General features: G+C 32.3%; 1 protein-coding gene across 1 annotated transcript; it reads right to left on the bottom strand.

Moving 5' to 3' along the window:
- Positions 1-5,687: 5,687 nt before the first annotated feature.
- LOC143224720 (uncharacterized) lies at positions 5,688-15,142 on the bottom strand. The gene is made up of 6 exons (XM_076452956.1): positions 14,765-15,142; positions 12,532-12,767; positions 11,791-12,094; positions 8,368-8,479; positions 8,072-8,174; positions 5,688-7,403 (listed from the first exon to the last, which is right to left on the bottom strand). The coding sequence occupies exons 1-6, from the start codon at positions 15,025-15,027 to the stop codon at positions 7,120-7,122; spliced, it is 1,302 nt and encodes a 433-aa protein (XP_076309071.1). The 5' UTR covers positions 15,028-15,142; the 3' UTR covers positions 5,688-7,119.
- Positions 15,143-15,690: the final 548 nt, after the last annotated feature.

Genomic DNA, 15,690 nt, shown 5'->3' with positions numbered 1-15,690 from the left:
CATGTTACTTTTTTTCTTCACCAAAGAATATCTTCCTCCATGTTACTTTTTTCCTTCACCAAAGAATATCTTCCCTTCATGTTACTTTTTTTCTTCACCAAAGAATATCTTCCTTCATAGCACTTTTTTTTCACACAAAGAATATCTTCCCTCCATGTTACTTTTTTCCTCACCAAAGAATATCTTCCTTCATATGTTACTTTTTCCTTCTTCACCAAAGAATATCTTCCTTCCATGTTATTTTATTCACAAGGATATCTTCACCAAAGAATATCTTCACCAGAATATCTTCCCTCCATTTTTTTTATCTTCACCAAAGAATATCTTTCCTTCATGTTATTTTTTTTCTTCACCAAAGAATATCTTCCTTCATGTTATTTTTTTTCACCAAAGAATATCTTCCCTTCATGTTACTTTTTTTCTTTCACCAAAGAATATCTTCCTTCCATAGCATTTTTTTTTCTTCACCAAAGAATATCTTCCCTTCATGTTGCTTTTTTTTCTTCACCAAAGAATATCTTCCCCTTCATAAAAGATTTTTTCTTTCACCAAAGAATATCTTCCCTTCATGTTACTTTTTCTTCACCAAAGAATATCTTCCCTTCATGTTACTTTTTTTTTCACCAAAGAATATCTTCCCTCCATGTTACTTTTTTTTCACCAAAGAATATCTTCCCTTCATAGCATTTTTTTTCTTCACCAAAGAATATCTTCCTTCCATAGCATTTTTTTTCTTCACCAAAGAATATCTTCCCTCCACATTTATACTTTTTTATCTTCACCAAAGAATATCTTCCCTTCCATAGCATTTTTTTTTTCTTCACTTAAAGAATATCTTCCTCCTTCCATAAGATTTTTTTCACTCAAAGAATATCTTCCCTCCATGTTATCTTTTTTCCTTCACCAAAGAATATCTTCCTTCATGTTACTTTTATTTTTTTCTTCCTTCATGTTGCTTTTTTCTTCAAAGAATATCTTCCTTCCATAGTTTTTTTTTTTTCCTTCACCAAAGAATATCTTCCTTCCATGTTATTTTTTTACCTTCACCAAAGAATATCTTCCCATCCATGTTACTTTTTTTCTTCACTTAAAGAATATCTTCCCTCCATGTTACTTTTTTTTACCTTCACCAAAGAATATCTTCCCTCCATGTTACTTTTTTTCTTCACCAAAGAATATCTTCCCTCCATGTTACTTTTTTTTCCTTCACCAAAGAATATCTTCCTCCATGTTACTTTTTTTCTTCACCAAAGAATATCTTCCCTTCATGTTACATTTTTTCTTCACCAAAGAATATCTTCCCTTCATGTTACATTTTTTTTCTTCACCAAAGAATATCTTCCCTTCATGTTAAAGCTTTTTTTTCCTTCACCAAAGAATATCTTTCCTCCATAGCATTTTTTTTCTTCACCAAAGAATATCTTCCCTTCATGTTATTTTTTTTCACCAGAATATCTTCCTCCATGTTTTTTTTATCTTCACCAAAGAATATCTTCCTTCCATAGCAGTTTTTTTTTTTTTCACCAAAGAATATCTTCCTCCATGTTATTTTTTTTTTCCTTCACCAAAGAATATCTTTCCTTACCATGTAGCATTTTATCTTCACCAAAGAATATCTTCCCTTCATGTTATTTTTTTTTCCTTCACCAAAGAATATCTTCCTTCCATGTTTTTTTTTTCACCAAAGAATATCTTCCCTTTCCATATTTTATTTTTTTTATCTTCACCAAAGAATATCTTCCTTCATAGCATTTTTTTCTTCACCAAAGAATATCTTCCTCCATGTTATTTTTTTTTCCTTCACCAAAGAATATCTTCCTCCATGTTATTTTTTTATCTTCACCAAAGAATATCTTCCTTCATGTTATTGTTTTTTCCTTCACCAAAGAATATCTTCCCTTCATGTTACTTTTTTCTTTCACCAAAGAATATCTTCCCTCCATGTTACTTTTTACCTTCACCAAAGAATATCTTCCCTTCATGTTACTTTTTTTCTTCACCAAAGAATATCTTCCCTTCATAGCATACTTTTTCTTCACCAAAGAATATCTTTCCTTCCATACAGCATTTTTTTCTTCACCAAAGAATATCTTCCCTTCATGTTACTTTTTTTTCTTCACCAAAGAATATCTTCCCTCCATGTTACTTTTTTCTTCACCAAAGAATATCTTCCCTCCATGTTACTTTTTTTTTTCCTTCACCAAAGAATATCTTCCCTCCATGTTATTTTTTATCTTCACCAAAGAATATCTTCCCTTCATGTTACTTTTTTTCTTCACCAAAGAATATCTTCCTCCATGTTACTTTTTTCTTCACCAAAGAATATCTTCCCTCCATGTTATTTTTATCTTCACCAAAGAATATCTTCCCTTCATGTTACTTTTTTCCTTCACCAAAGAATATCTTCCCTTCATGTTACTTTTTTCTTCACCAAAGAATATCTTCCCTCCATGTTACTTTTTTTTATCTTCACCAAAGAATATCTTCCTTCATGTTACTTTTTTCTTCACCAAAGAATATCTTCCCTCCATGTTATTTTTTTTTTCACCAAAGAATATCTTCCCTCCATAGCATTTTTTTATCTTTCACCAAAGAATATCTTCCTTCCATAGCATTTTTTTTATCTTCACCAAAGAATATCTTCCCTTCCATGTTTTTTTTTCTTCACCAAAGAATATCTTCCCTCCATAGCATTTTTTTCTTCACCAAAGAATATCTTCCCTCCATAGCATTTTTTTTTCCTTCACCAAAGAATATCTTCCCTCCATGTTACTTTTTTCCTTCACCAAAGAATATCTTCCTTCCATAGCATTTTTTCTTTCACCAAAGAATATCTTCCTTCCTCTTCACCAAAGAATATCTTCCTCCATAGCATTTTTTTCCTTCACCAAAGAATATCTTCCTCCATGTTATTTTTTCCTTCACCAAAGAATATCTTCCTCCATGTTATTTTTTTTCCTTCACCAAAGAATATCTTCCCTCCATAAGTTTTTTATCTTCACCAAAGAATATCTTCCCCTTCATGTTTTTTTCCTTCTTCACCAAAGAATATCTTCCTTCATATACTTTTTTTCTTCACCAAAGAATATCTTCCTCCATAAAGAATATTTTCCCTTCACCAAAGAATATCTTCCCCTCCATAGCATTTTATCTTCACCAAAGAATATCTTCCTTCATCATTCTTTTTTTTTCACCAAGAATATCTTCCTCCATGTTACCTTTTCCTTCACCAAAGAATATCTTCCCTCCATGTTGCTTTTTCTTCACCAAAGAATATCTTCCCTTCATGTTACTTTTTCCTTCACCAAAGAATATATTCCCTTCCATGTTGCTTTTTCTTCACCAAAGAATATCTTCCCTTCATGTTAATTTTTTCTTCACCAAAGAATATCTTCCCTTCATGTTACTTTTTTCTTCCACCAAAGAATATCTTCCATCTTCATGTTACTTTTTTCTTCCACCAAAGAATATCTTCCATCCATGTTACTTTTTTCTTCCACCAAAGAATATCTTCCATCCATGTTACTTTTTCCTTCACCAAAGAATATCTTCCCTCCAAGTTACTATGGGACTTGCCCATTATAATGTATGGATTTCTTTACCCTAATATGTTAATGTCGTACTTCAGCCTGTAAGTTTTTGTTCCATTCACTTAGTTCAATTTATGAAGAAAACTCAGTTAATTTGCATAATTAGTAAAAAAGTAAAACCTAGTATTTTGAAATTCTACATTAATGTCAATCAACATAATGTGCCACTCAGTGGTATGCTTGTGGACTTGGAATACTAGAAACCTTGTTTTGATGCCCATAGAGGACAGGGAGTACAGATAGCTCACTGTGCTCCTTTGTATTTAACTTCAAAATAAGTAAATATTAAAATAAGGACAGTTAAGGGAATGAAGTGGATAAAACTGTCAGTCATATTAAACTGTTGACCAACTAAAAGTGGGATTGATTATAACATTGCAATGTCAACATGGCAGAAAGAGCTAGTATGTATAGAAACTTTTTTTTTGTTCTACAACTTTTAGTAAGATGCACTCTGGGCTTTTTTTTTTGTAATAGGATGCTTGGAACATTTTTTCACTAACAAAACTTGTATATTAAACCAGAAGTCTTTATTTTAGAAAGATTGTACTTTTATTCTTTGTATTAATGTTTCCTGTATATATAATGCAGAATTCTGCATAAGATAAACTTCTGGCTATGTGACATTAGAATGGTACTTATCTGGCATTGTTGAGTGAATTAAGTGTGTTCTGATTTTACAAATGAACTAAACACAGTCCAACTAAACCATTGTTAACTAGCAACTGTAACATCACCTGCTAGTGCCAGTGAACGTAGAACTTGTATGAAAGTGCACATAACTGACAAGACAGTGAGTTAATCCAAAACACTTAACTGACAGGGCAGTGAGCCAATCCTAAACACACTTAACTGACAGGACAGTGAGCCAATCCAAAACACACTTAACTGACAGGACAGTGAGCCAATCCTAAACACACTTAACTGACAGGACAGTGAGCCAATCCTAAACACACTTAACTGACAGGACAGTGAGCCAATCCTAAACACACTTAACTGACAAGACAGTGAGTCAATCCTAAAGACACTTAACTGACAGGACAGTGAGTCAATCCTAAACACACTTAACTGACAGGACAGTGAGCCAATCCAAAACACACTTAACTGACAGTACAGTGAGCCAATCCAAAACACACTTAACTGACAGGGCAGTGAGCCAATCAAAACACACTTAACTGACAGGACAGTTAGTCAACCCAAAAGCATGAATAGTGTATCAACCTGTTTTATGTCTGATATACTTGTGGGGGCCAAGGGCTTTAAAATGATGAAGAGGCAAAATAAGTTAAAAAACCAAAACAACCATAACCCTATAGAAAATATAAATTGTTTTTTATGTTGTTGCAGGACAGATTTTGTTTATGCTTTCAAGCACTTGTACCACAGTTACATATAATTAAAATTAATTTGCTGCCTTACTCATTATTATGGTGTTTGTCAGCTGGTGAAGTATTCCTGTTGTAGGACATTATGTTAAGCCTATCATAGTTTATAACATTACATTCTTTATATTGGAGATTTTGTAACAAGTGTCCTATAAAGTATCCTAGCCAGTTTTAAAAACTATGGATTAAACAAATCACTTCATCAGTAATGATAGAATTAATAATAATATCTAAACCATATTTATTATTCATAAAACGTGAAGGGACTAGATTAGAAGCATAGTGTTAAAAACATAGCCCTAATGCAGTGTATTATTGATGGGTATAAGTGTCATTCTACAACAACGAACTTGAAAGACATTTTAGTTGTAGTTATTATGCTAAACGTAACACATGTTCAGTGTTTCATATGAATATCATACTTAACTAAAACAACATATATTTTGATACAACAAACAGGTATGTTTATTTTCTGTGACCAGTACATAGATTTTTCTTTCTTTTGGAACTAACTTGTATGAAACAATACAACACTTGCTATTAATGGTGCCTTCTCCTGTTACCTTAACATCAAAGGAATTGAAATTATTCAGTTTGTTTTTATTCATCAGCATTATTTTTATCTAAACAAGTTTTTTTTTTGTCTTTTTAGCACTATGCTACACATTACATTTCTAAAGGACTTGCATTTGAATTACTAGACAATCAGAAATGTTGATCAAAGATATTTATTTCACAATATGGATAAGGATCCATCTTCAACTTTTGGTCATGTATTTTCAACATAATTTTAAAATAATTTACAAAATGAAAAATGCATCAACCTTACAATTTCTAATGGTAATAAAATATTTGAGGCCTAACTGTCTTAAAATCAACATTAATGTGTGATGACACAATTATGTCGGAGTAGGTAAATTCCAGTGTTTAATTTTATGATCTATATATGTTATAATAATCACATGTAAATTATTAAATATATTAATATAGCATTTCTTTATAAATCTATGATAGTTTCCTTTTAATTACAAATATTTAAACCATGGCTTGGAACTCAGTTTTTAACACACACACACATACTTTAAACTTCTAGTTATATCTTCTGGATGTGTCACATCCATTAAATTTATTAGTTCACTTGTCACTAATTTCAGTTAAATTATTGTAAATAACTTATATTTGTACTAATTTACTTTACCCAAATATACAAAACTTCCAACATCAGATCGAGACAAAACCACAAAAGAAAATTTATAAACTTGTAATGTTTGACTTTCTCTACATTAAATTATAAATTTTCATAATTTTAACAGCACCTTGAACTTAAACAGTTATTCATTCAGAATTTAAGACTGGTAAAATATTGGTGTGATACTACATTCAAACTGACCACAAGAAGAACCGGTGTTCTGTATAAAGTGTCAGTATCCTTTGGAAACAGTCAAACACACTCATACATACTTAAAGCAAATTTAAAATGTAATAAGATAATAATATAAACAATTTAAAACAGAAATACATACAATATTTAACAATCCAAGATAAAAGGCTTTGGAAGCATACCAATGTTTTTACCACACTGACAATAAGTTCAACAATCTATTTCAAATTGTTGGTTTGTTTGTTTTGTAAATGTCTTCAAAACACATGGTTCAAGGTTACCATTTCTACAATGGTCATCATATTGGTCCTCAATTTGTAAATTTTATTACCTATATTGACCATATGGTTGCTAAAAAAGTATTGTAATCAGTGTGTTATTGAGAAGAGGTAAAGAAAAAAGCTGGACCACTTCTTATCACAGAAATGTGTTTATGTAGCAAAATCCCACATCAGAGTTGGAGTTTTGCAGTCCATTTCTTCAAAAGGGTCATGTGAAGCACACATGGTAGACAGAAGTGGGTCATGGTCATTGGGTCCATTGTACAGGGACTCAGTGTTAGAAGGAATTGCTGTACCAGTGATAGGCATCATGGAGTCTAGCCATTCTGTCAGTTCGGTGTCCATTCCTGAGTCATGCAAGGTCACAGTAGGCCAGGTGGTGACCTGGGCTGACTTCTGAACATAACAGTTGTTAAGTTCCATTCTACGTTCTTCACCGAGTCCAAACCCATCAAGCTCCATACCTCCAAAGCCATCCAAGTCTAAGTGAAGATCAAAGTCCAGACTTGATTTGCATCGTGACCTGTCTCACTTAACATTGTGGATGGTGGACTCGTTGTTGAACCGATAGTAGGAGGTGATGCAATAGTTGGATGACATGGTATTGGAGTAGTTTCTTGGCTTACCAATGATAAGGATGGTGGAATGGTCAACACAGAAACTGCTGAAGATGAGGTGATCACTGGAAACGTTGATGAATGAGACTTACCAAAAGACTGAGGAATAGTTGTAATATATGGTTCTTGGGCAGCACTGGGTGGTAGTTCTTAGTGAGTAGAAAGTCACATATTAGTGTAATGTTTTAGTTAATTTTGTTTTCTTACTTTCTGTACTAAGTGAAGGAAACTTGTATTAAAAAAAAATACCAAGATCATAAAGGTAAAAAGATGTGTCAGTAAAGCTGCTATAAACATTCAGTTTAAATCTATAAGAACAAAAACAGTATTTAATGTCATTACAGACTATAACTGTGGTATTAAGGTGAAGCTAAAGGATAAAACTATTTTAAAAATTCAGAATAAATACCTCAAAAGGGTATATTTGCACTGCAAAGTTTAATAAAAGCTTTCTGGAGAGGACATATTAGTACAGTACTAGCAACATGCATTATTTCCTATAACTAGACAAGGTAAATAATATCATAAAGACACCATTATTAAACATATTATTTCACAAGAAATGGTAATCAGAAGGACTGAAGTAAACTAAAAAGGAATAAAGAGTGACTACACATGTCTATATGTACTACTTTTGACCAGTAAATTAAGCTAAATGTTGACCTTTAATCAACAAAATATTAGTTAAATTTTAGGTTAGTTTTTGAAGCCTCACAATTGTACATTTTGTGCCCTTCTTTAAGACGACTGTGAAGATTCACACTTGTCAGACAAGTTTTTAAAAGATAAACTTATCCCTAAAGGTTACCAAACCTACCTCCATTTTGAATCAAGATCTCAAGCACATCATTAACAGCTTGACTCTGGAAAGATTTCAGGCCAGTATGAAAGTTATTGATAGAGGCTGAATACGAGTGATTCTGTCAGAAAGAAAAATATGTTTAATTTCAAAGATAACTACATTAAGTACTGGAAATAGCTAAAGCACCTGTTTCATGTAATGTTACCTCGGCACCAGACATGTATATAATATAAACAAATCTTATTACACACATACAATTAAAAGACATTCTTTCAAATAATATAAAGATGACAAGAAGATCCAAGTCTAACCTTGTTCAACTGTTTTGTGGCTTCATCATAGTCTGGTGGTGGTTCTGAATTTTTCTTGGATAATAAAGGTTTGTTTGACGGTCTTGTGTCCACAGTGGGCACGGACATTTTTCTACAGTAGAAAGTTAAACATCAGATAATAAACTGTTTTTTGTTCACTTCCTTAGACCTACAACTTTCTTGTTAACATGTAGATTATGAGACTGTTCTTATCTCTCACCACTGATCCACAAGCTCCTATACTGTACAATATAAAATTCAGCACTCTTATAGAATAGAGGAGATTTTCATCAAGTGTTGAAACCAAGTAGTAACAGGAAGTGTTAGTGTTGAAACCAAGTAGTAATAGGAAGTTTTACTGTTGTAACCAATCTAAGCTAACATCACCATTTCTGTCTCAGTGTTTTGTTACCAAGAGTAAATTAATATTACATATGTAAAACATGGATAATAACATTAATATTACATGTGTAAAACATGGATAATAACATTAATATTACATGTGTAAAACATGAATAATAACATGCAAAACAAATGTTTCTCATTCATCTGTAGCATTAAAAAGAAATTATAAAATATAATGAAATCAAGTTAAAAAAGTGTTCAATTATAAACATGTGAATACACCATGTATTTAGTTAATTATAAACATGTGGATACACCATGTATTTAGTTAATTATAAACATGTGGATACACCATGTATTTAGTTAATTATAAACATGTGAATACACCATGTATTTAGTTAATTATAAACATGTGGATACACCATGTATTTAGTTAATTATAAACATGTGGATACACCATGTATTTAGTTAATTATAAACATGTGGATACACTATGCATTTAGTTAATTATAAACATGTGGATACACTATGCATTTAGTTAATTATAAACATGTGGATACACTATGCATTTAGTTAATTATAAACATGTGGATACACTATGCATTTAGTTAATTATAAGTATGTGGATACACTATGTATTCACTTTATGTTCAATAACCAAGCTACCTACAAATAAATGGCTTAAGTATGGGGAATCCCATGTCACCAGTTCTAGCCAACATTTTGATAACAGATTGAATCACAGCCTTACACCCATCACTATACTGGTACAGGTATGTTGATGATACAATTGCTGGATTCACATCTACAGAACATGCACTTAGTTTTTTAAACCACACTCACTCTATACACCCTAACATTAAGTTTATCTGTGAACAGGAAAAAAACTAACCAAATAGCATTTCTTGACCTCAAAATCACAAGAAATGATACACAATTTAAAACAGAAATCCACAGATAAATCACCCATACTGTAAGTCAGAACATGAAATAAAACAAAAACTTAACATATTAACAAACCAAATAAACACAGCAACAGAACTATGTTCACACTATAAAATTAATGATGAAATCAACAAAATAAAACATCACTTCATCAACATCAACAAATTTCCTCAAAAACAGTAGAAAAATTATACACACACACTTAGACCAACAACAATAAATCCCAAGATACAACAAACTACAAAACCTTACACTGCTGTATACCATATGTTCCTGACATCAGTGAAAAAATAACCAACATTTGGAAAAAAATTAACAAAACACAACATTCCAGTAAACACCAAATTTATTCAAAACCAGGTACAAAACTAAAGTTCATTCTATGTAAAAACTACACTGACAAACACAACACCAACATTATTTATACAACACAATGCAACAATTGCCATGACTTCTACAATAAAGAAACAAACAGAAAAATGGAAACTAGATTTAAAGAACACAAAAAACACCTTCACAAGTTTTTAAACACTGCAAATCAGATAAACACAACATAACTATAGAAAGCACCAAGATATTAAATAGAGAAACAAATGTAAAATCAAAAAAGCCCTACTTGTACAGCAACTAAAACCAATATAAAGAAACACCTTTATACCTATACTTATTAATAACCTAACTGCAATGCCCACTACAATCTTGTACCCATTTATACTCTCATCCCTAAGATGTGTTTATTAACACTTTTATTGATAGGGAGAGAACAACGTTTCGACCTTCCTAGGTCAACTTCAAGTTAAGAAAGAGAGAAACTGAATATGACCATTGACAATCATATAAGCTGTTCTGAGATACACTTTCTATTTAGTTAATTATAAGCATGTGGATACACTACGTATTTAGTTGCTTATAAGTCCTTGTAATATTATATTGTTTAATTATAAGTATATATATATATATAACATTTACAAGCCATAAACTAAAACACATTTACATGAAATAAAATATGCTGCATATTTTTAAAAAGGATTCTAGGGTACAAGCTACAACGTGGTATTATAAAATGTATCCTGCTTTTGGAGGTGACTGTGGAAGTAGGACTTAAATTGTGTTGGGGATACACCATCAGTCTTAACCTCCAATTTGCTTGTCTCACATAAGAAAATTAGAAATTAGGAGAGCAAGATGTGGGTGTTAAACCTACAACATCCCATATATATATATATCACTCTTTACTGCCTGCAGACAGCTGTAGGAAGGTGACTGCTCTCCCAAGTTAGAAAAACATAAACATAAAAAGATGGAAAAATAAAAAAGGTAAGTAATATAAAACTTGAAGTTAGTATTCCTACCCCCAGTATGTAGAGACACTAATTAACACAACATCACAATAAAGTGATAGTTTACTGTGCTCTTATATGTGGCTTAAAGTGTACATCCTCATAAAGTAATGTCAAGTTCTTAGATGACCTTATTTTCAGCTAAAAATAATCTTTACTAGAATTTCTCTGATTTTTACTTTTTTGTATATATTTAATGCATTTTTGTATTTATTACAGAATAATTTAATTTTTGTCTAAAATTTATTAATTAAATCCATTTACTATTAATTTTGATATCATACTATGTGGTCCTAAAGTGACAGGAGTCTGGTATATCATGGATAATTCATTTTCCTTCCATCAATACGAGTGGCATCAGCTGAAATTTTTTTGAAACAGTTGATTTAATTTTTATTTATATGTGGAGTTATAGCCTTGTCACCTGGATAGAGGTATTGTTGTCAAAAAATTTCTTCTATACATGCTTTTATCATTGATGATATTAGAAAAACATGTAGGCTGAAGAAGTCATAATAGAAATGAATTTGCCCCTGAAAAAGAGATGTTCACCTTTTCCAAAGTGTTTGGGTTATAGAGTTTTTATTTATTGCTTTTAACATTAATATCCTGTAGCTGGCAACTTTTATAAAGTTTTTGTAGAACACTTAATATGGAACATGTCATTGTGTGAATGTAAGGAAGACATCATAAGTAATGATGAAGTTATTACCTAACCACTCACAAACATGTTACATTCCTTTAAAAGGTAGATACTGAAACTTTGAGTTGTAAAACAATCCTGATTTATTACCTCTTGTCAATCAACCCATTAGGTAACGAGCTTGCTCGTGGCTTGGCAGTTGTCGAAACTGGGTCATTCATTACTGAAGTAGAAGGACACAGAAAACCAGCAGTTACATGTGGGAATGTTGAGGGAAAACTCACGACAGGTTGCTGGATGCTACTAGTTACTGAGGTACAGCTTGGCGAAACAGTGTGACTCATGGCTGGGTCCTGCATAACATTACTTGTCGAAGTTGAAACAGTGTGAAGAAAACTAGCAAGGTTGGCTTTCACTGCTGCTGACAAAATATCATTGGAAAAACTTGAAGCCCCTGTTAAAAATAAAATATTTTGAGTAGAGTTTTTGAACCAATGAAACTCGGAAAGAGGTAAAATGAAATATTTTGAGTAGACTTTTTGAACCAACCAAACTCAGAAACAGGTAGAGTGAGATATTTTGAGTAGAGTTTTTGAACCAACCAAACTCGGAAACAGGTAGAGTGAAATATTTTGAGTAGAGTTTTTGAACCAACCAAACTCGGAAACACAGAGAAATAATGAAAATTTAAGAAGTAAATCCACAGCTGAAAATCTTTATAAGCACTAAGAACACATAGTAGTAGCTAATCTATAAGTAACGTTTTTTGGAAAGTAACTAATGAATTTAATACAAAACTACAGAACAAAGTATAAGTAACTCAAGTTACATCAGTAATAAGTTTGACTGTGTAAGGATAGGCATACACAACTTTAATAAAATTAGGCCTACCAAGTGGTTGCTGCTGTCGTTGTAATTTCTGTTGCAAGTGTTGCTGAAGCAGTTGTCGCTGGTTAGGTTTGGCCTCTGATGTTGCAACGGTACAAGTGGCAGCTACAGTCGTGAAAGCTGGGGTGCTACAGGAAACGTCCTGTGAATCAGACTGTTGATTAAGATCAGCTTGTACAATCTGTGAGGAAGACTGAGTCTGTAGATAACCCTGCTGCTGGTGAAGTTGCAACTGGGATCTGAAAAGGGATAAATATCATTGAAGGTTAAAAGATGTAACCTGGATTATTAACAGTTCTTGTATCTTTTTCTATAAACTTTGGATTTATTCTCACCAATTCATAGTTGTTTTTTTATGAAAACATTTTTTTCAGTATATAAAACTAGGCAGTGTTTTAGAATGTTCTGATAGATATAAGTGTTCACACTGGCAATTAACGAAGGCAAGTTAAATAGTATTCCATAAGTTATTTCACCTAGAGGACTATTATATCAAGTGTGCTATTCTACCAAACCTAGAGAACTATTATATCAAATGTGTTATTCTACCAAACCTAGAGAACTATTATACCAAGTGTACTAATTCTACCAAACCTAGAGAACTATTATACCAAGTGTACTATTCTACCAAACCTAGAGAACTATTATACCAAGTGTACTATTCTACCAAACCTAGAGAACTATTATACCAAGTGTAAACTATTCTGTACCACCACCTAGAGAACTATTATACCAAGTGTGCTATTCTACCAAACCTAGAGAACTATTATACCATGTGTGCTATTCTACCAAACTGAGAGAACTATTATATCATGTGTGCCATTCTACCAAACCTAGAGAACTATTATATCATGTGTGCCATTCTATCAAACATAGAGAACTATTATATCAAGTGTGCTATTCTACCAAACCTAGAGAACTATTATATCAAGAGTGCTATTCTACCAAACCTAGAGAACTATTATACCAAGTGTACTATTCTACCAAACCTAGAGAACTATTATACCAAGTGTGCTATTCTACCAAACCTAGAGAACTATTATATCAAATGTGTTATTCTACCAAACCTAGAGAACTATTATACCAAGTGTACTATTCTACCAAACCTAGAGAACTATTATACCAAGTGTACTATTCTACCAAACCAAGAGAACTATTATACCAAGTGTACTATTCTACCAAACCTAGAGAACTATTATACCAAGTGTACTAAGTCTACCAAACCTACAGAACTATTATACCAAGTGCACTATTCTACCAAACCTAGAGAACTATTATACCAAGTGTGCTATTCTGCCAAACCAGGAGAACTATTATACCAGGTGTGTTATTCTGCCAAACCTAGAGAACTATTATACCAAGTGTGCTAAGTCTACCAAGCCTACAGAACTATTATACCAGGTGCACTATTCTGCCAAACCTAGAGAACTATTATACCAAGGTGTGCTATTCTGCCAAACCTGGAGAACTATTATACCAAGTGTGCTATTCTGCCAAACCAAGAGAACTATTATATCAAGTGTGTTATTCTACCAAACCTAGAGAACTATTATACCAAGGTGTACTATTCTACCAAACCTAGAGAACTATTATATCAAGTGTGTTATTCTACCAAACCTAGAGAACTATTATACCAAGTGTGCTTATTCTACCAAACCTAGAGAACTATTATACCAAGTGTACTATTCTACCAAACCTAGAGAATTATTATATCAAGTGTACTATTCTACCACACCTAGAGAACTATTATACCAAGTGTGCTATTCTACCAAACCTAGAGAACTATTATACCATGTGTGCTATTCTACCAAACTGAGAGAACTATTATATCATGTGTGCCATTCTACCAAACCTAGAGAACTATTATATCATGTGTGCCATTCTATCAAACATAGAGAACTATTATATCAAGTGTGCTATTCTAACAGAGGTTTATTTTAAGCCATCTGTTAAAAGAAACTGTTGTTCTATTTACACTGCAGAGCTTGGCATGAACAAAAAGAGAAATCCTTTAATAAGATGATTCAAAAATAAATCTTAACAACATATGTCAGCAAATTCCAAACAGTTCCTCAGGATTACAACAATGTCACATTGAAAATAAACACAAAATCAGTTTTACTAGGTAGCAATAAGTAGTTTTTCATATATAAAAGAAAACATTCCTACTGAATGAAACAGTTTATATGTTTGAACTGAAAGCACTATGCATGTAAAGATGGAATAGTACACTGACCTCTGGAGCTCCAACTGGAGTTCCCTGATACGTTTTTGTTGAAGATTTACTATGTCCTCCTCAGCTGAATCTAATGTTATTTTTATGTCAGTATCCATTGGAACAGCAGGTGGCAACAATGAAGGTTCTACCTCGTTCGATACTTGATAGATCTCAAACTTAGATTCAGTGCTAGGTAAAGCAGGAAGAACATTCGTCACCGTTTCTACAGGAGACATTAAATTAATGTCATGATCAGTGGTGTATTGAAGAACAGTGAGCATGTTGTCAATAAGGCTGACTGGTATTGCTGGACTACTGGTGTTTACAGTGGAAGAAACATTTGTAAAATTAAATGAGGATGCTGTGGCAGTGCTTGGTGTTACATTAGAATAAGTCTTCAACGCTCAATGAGTTGAGGTTTAGGCCCTGACACTGGCAAATTTCGTCTCTTTAACTCAGCTTTCAGGTCACTCACTATCGAAATTAAATCATTATCAGTAGAAGAAAACATACAACTCATTACGTGTTACATATGTTATTAATAAAGATAAAAGAAAAACAATTTATTGTTAGGAAACAGTTTTTGCTTATCATTTAACTGAATGTAACTCATCTTACTTAGTATATAGTTCTATAATATATACAACATTGTTTACAGTCGTACACAATCAGCACCTTCATAGAAAGGTTCACTTAATTAAACTGTTAATACTTACTTACCTTTTATAAATAAAATATATTTTTAGCAAGACTTCTTACCTTTCATATCTTCAAGTTTGGAAACTTCCAGTTTGGGTGTACTGTTATTGTTGTCCTCACACTGAAACTGATTATTCTGAGAAGCTGGGAGCTGAGTTGGAGTTGACTTACCACTGGGAGTTTGATCATCACCTGGTTTCTATCAATGACACAACACAGAAGAATCAACATATTATTTTCAAAAC

The sequence above is a fragment of the Tachypleus tridentatus genome, chromosome 9, assembly GCF_004210375.1.
Source record: "Tachypleus tridentatus isolate NWPU-2018 chromosome 9, ASM421037v1, whole genome shotgun sequence".
Classification (NCBI taxonomy): domain Eukaryota; kingdom Metazoa; phylum Arthropoda; class Merostomata; order Xiphosura; family Limulidae; genus Tachypleus; species Tachypleus tridentatus.
The sequence above is the reverse complement of the archived record's forward strand: the minus strand, read 5'-3'. Positions and strand labels throughout refer to the sequence as shown.

Bases quoted from the DNA above. Each gene is read 5' to 3' on its own strand.
- LOC143224720 (XM_076452956.1), bottom strand. From the start codon at position 15,027: ATGCTCACTGTTCTTCAATACACCACTGATCATGACATTAATTTAATG. The intron at 8,480-11,790 runs GTAATAAATCAG...TTTCTACTGTAG, and splicing joins AATGGGTTGATTGACAAGAG to AAAAATGTCCGTGCCCACTG. The intron at 7,404-8,071 runs GTAGGTTTGGTA...CTACTCACTAAG, and splicing joins GATCTTGATTCAAAATGGAG to AACTACCACCCAGTGCTGCC.